At 45.6% G+C, this 2,500-nt stretch overlaps 1 protein-coding gene across 1 annotated transcript in view; it reads left to right on the top strand.

The window, feature by feature from the left end:
• Window positions 1-289, top strand: part of LOC138853046 (collagen alpha-1(IX) chain-like) — an 874-nt gene extending 585 nt beyond the window's left edge. Inside the window, exon 2 of the mRNA XM_070087424.1 lies at window positions 1-289. This exon is cut by the window's left edge and continues 432 nt beyond it. Within this exon, the coding sequence (XP_069943525.1) occupies window positions 1-289 (289 nt within the window).
• The last annotated feature ends 2,211 nt before the right edge of the window (window positions 290-2,500 follow it).

Raw genomic sequence — 2,500 nt, 5'->3', positions numbered from 1 at the left:
ACCTGCCACACGGGGTCTGCGAGGAAGACCTGCCACACGGGGTCTGCCAGGAAGACCTACCACACTGGGTCTGCCAGGAAGACCTACCACACGGGGTCTGCCAGGAAGACCTACCACACGGGGTCTGCCAGGAAGACCTGCCACACGGGGTCTGCCAGGAAGACCTACCACACGGGGTCTGCCAAGTTGCTCCATACACGCACTCATCTACAACCATATTATCATAAAGGGTTATAGATCTATTCAGCCTTCTATCTGCATTCTTAAAACATTCTTAAAACATTCTTAAAACATTCTTAAAACATTCAGTTTAATTATTTACTTCTCTCCTAACATTATTCCTATTGATAAGTTAGACACATGTGCAACTCTTGGGTATCTTTATTGAGGAAACGTTTCGCCACACAGTGGCTTCATCAGTCCATACAAAGGAGAATCTTGAAGAACAGGAGGAGAATGAGGTAATCAGTCCCTCAACCTTGACTGCTGCACCTCTCCTGCCAACGGTTTATAAGCTCCTTCTCAGCACGTATGCCGTATTCTATTCAAGATTGATGGACTGACCACATCGACTCAAGGTTGAGGGACTGATTACCTCATTCTCCTCCTGTTCTTCAAGTTTCTCCTTTGTATGGACTGATGAAGCCACTGTGTGGCGAAACGTTTCCTCAATAAAGATACCCAAGAGTTGCACATGTGTCTAACTTATCAACATGTCGGTTCTCTGAACCATTCATCTACAAATTATTCCTATTGCTAGACACAGACTCACTAAAGTTATATTCCACATTATCCCTCAAGGACCTTCTGAATTACTCCATCACAACGGAGTAATGGAAATAAATGGTATAAAATACCGACACAATGGAAATATAAACACACAAGCAGTATAATGTGATCCTTTATTGACTACGTTTCGCCCACACAGTGGGCTTTTTCAAGTCACAAACAGAACTACTGTTTGTGACTTGAAAAAGCCCACTGTGTGGGCGAAACGTAGTTAATAAAGGATCACATTATACTGCTTATGTGTTCATATTTACAACGGAGTAATCTAATGTGTGATGGAATCTATAACACTTATACATTAATTCCATTTTCCCGTTTTTTTTTGAGTATCTATACCTGGCTTCTCCAATGAGCGTGTTGTTGGAGTTATTATGTGAGTTAATAACTGACAGTGATGACCCCGAGTTAGTAATGATCATAACTAAGATCACTGTCAGATGATCAAAGAGTTAAACTCAGTGTCCAAGTGATCATAGGATCGAACTTAGTGTCAAAGGGTAACTTTAGCGTCAGTAGGATGTCAAAACTTTCTGTGTGGCACTACAGAGAGCCAGTTGGCACTATAGAGAGCCAGCTGGCTCTAGAGCCAGTGACAGACCAGTGAAAGGAAGGGAAATTAGCTGGAAAAATAAGGGAACTGAGAGGAAATTATTGACAGCAAAGAAAACAGAGATTGTGGAACCTGAGGATGATGTAGGATGGAACTGGAGGATGTGAGAGGTAGGATGGAACTGGACGATGAGAGAGGTAGGATGGAACTGGACGATGAAAGAGGTAGGATGGAACTGGACGATGAGAGAGGTAGGATGGAACTGGACGATGAGAGAGGTAGGATGGAATTGGACGATGAGAGAGGTAGGATGGAACTGGACGATGAGAGATGTAGGATGGAACTGGACGATGAGAGAGGTAGGATGGAACTGGACGATGAGAGAGGTAGGATGGAATTGGACGATGAGAGAGGTAGGATGGAACTGGACGATGAGAGAGGTAGGATGGAATTGGACGATGAGAGAGGTAGGATGGAACTGGACAATGAGAGAGGTAGGATGGAACTGGCCGATGAGAGAGGTAGGATGGAACTGGACGATGAGAGATGTAGGATGGAACTGGACGATGAGAGAGGTAGGATGGAACTGGACGATGAGAGAGGTAGGATGGAACTGGACGATGAGAGAGGTAGGATGGAATTGGACGATGAGAGAGGTAGGATGGAACTGGACGATGAGAGAGGTAGGATGGAACTGGACGATGAGAGAGGTAGGATGGAACTGGAGGATGTGAGAGGTAGGATGGAACTGGAGGATATGAGAGGTAGGATGGAACTGGAGGATATGAGAGGTAGGATGGAACTGGAGGATATGAGAGGTAGGATGGAACTGGCCGATGAGAGAGGTAGGATGGAACTGGACGATGAGAGAGGTAGGATGGAACTGGACGATGAGAGAGGTAGGATGGAACTGGACGATGAGAGAGGTAGGATGGAACTGGACGATGAGAGAGGTAGGATGGAATTGGACTATGAGAGAGGTAGGATGGAACTGGACGATGAGAGAGGTAGGATGGAACTGGACGATGAGAGAGGTAGGATGGAATTGGACGATGAGAGAGGTAGGATGGAACTGGAGGATGTGAGAGGTAGGATGGAACTGGAGGATATGAGAGGTAGGATGGAACTGGAGGATATGAGAGGTAGGATGGAACTGGAGGA

Source organism: Cherax quadricarinatus, chromosome 21 (assembly GCF_038502225.1).
Source record: "Cherax quadricarinatus isolate ZL_2023a chromosome 21, ASM3850222v1, whole genome shotgun sequence".
Taxonomy (NCBI): domain Eukaryota; kingdom Metazoa; phylum Arthropoda; class Malacostraca; order Decapoda; family Parastacidae; genus Cherax; species Cherax quadricarinatus.
This window is presented reverse-complemented; position numbering and strand designations above follow the sequence as displayed.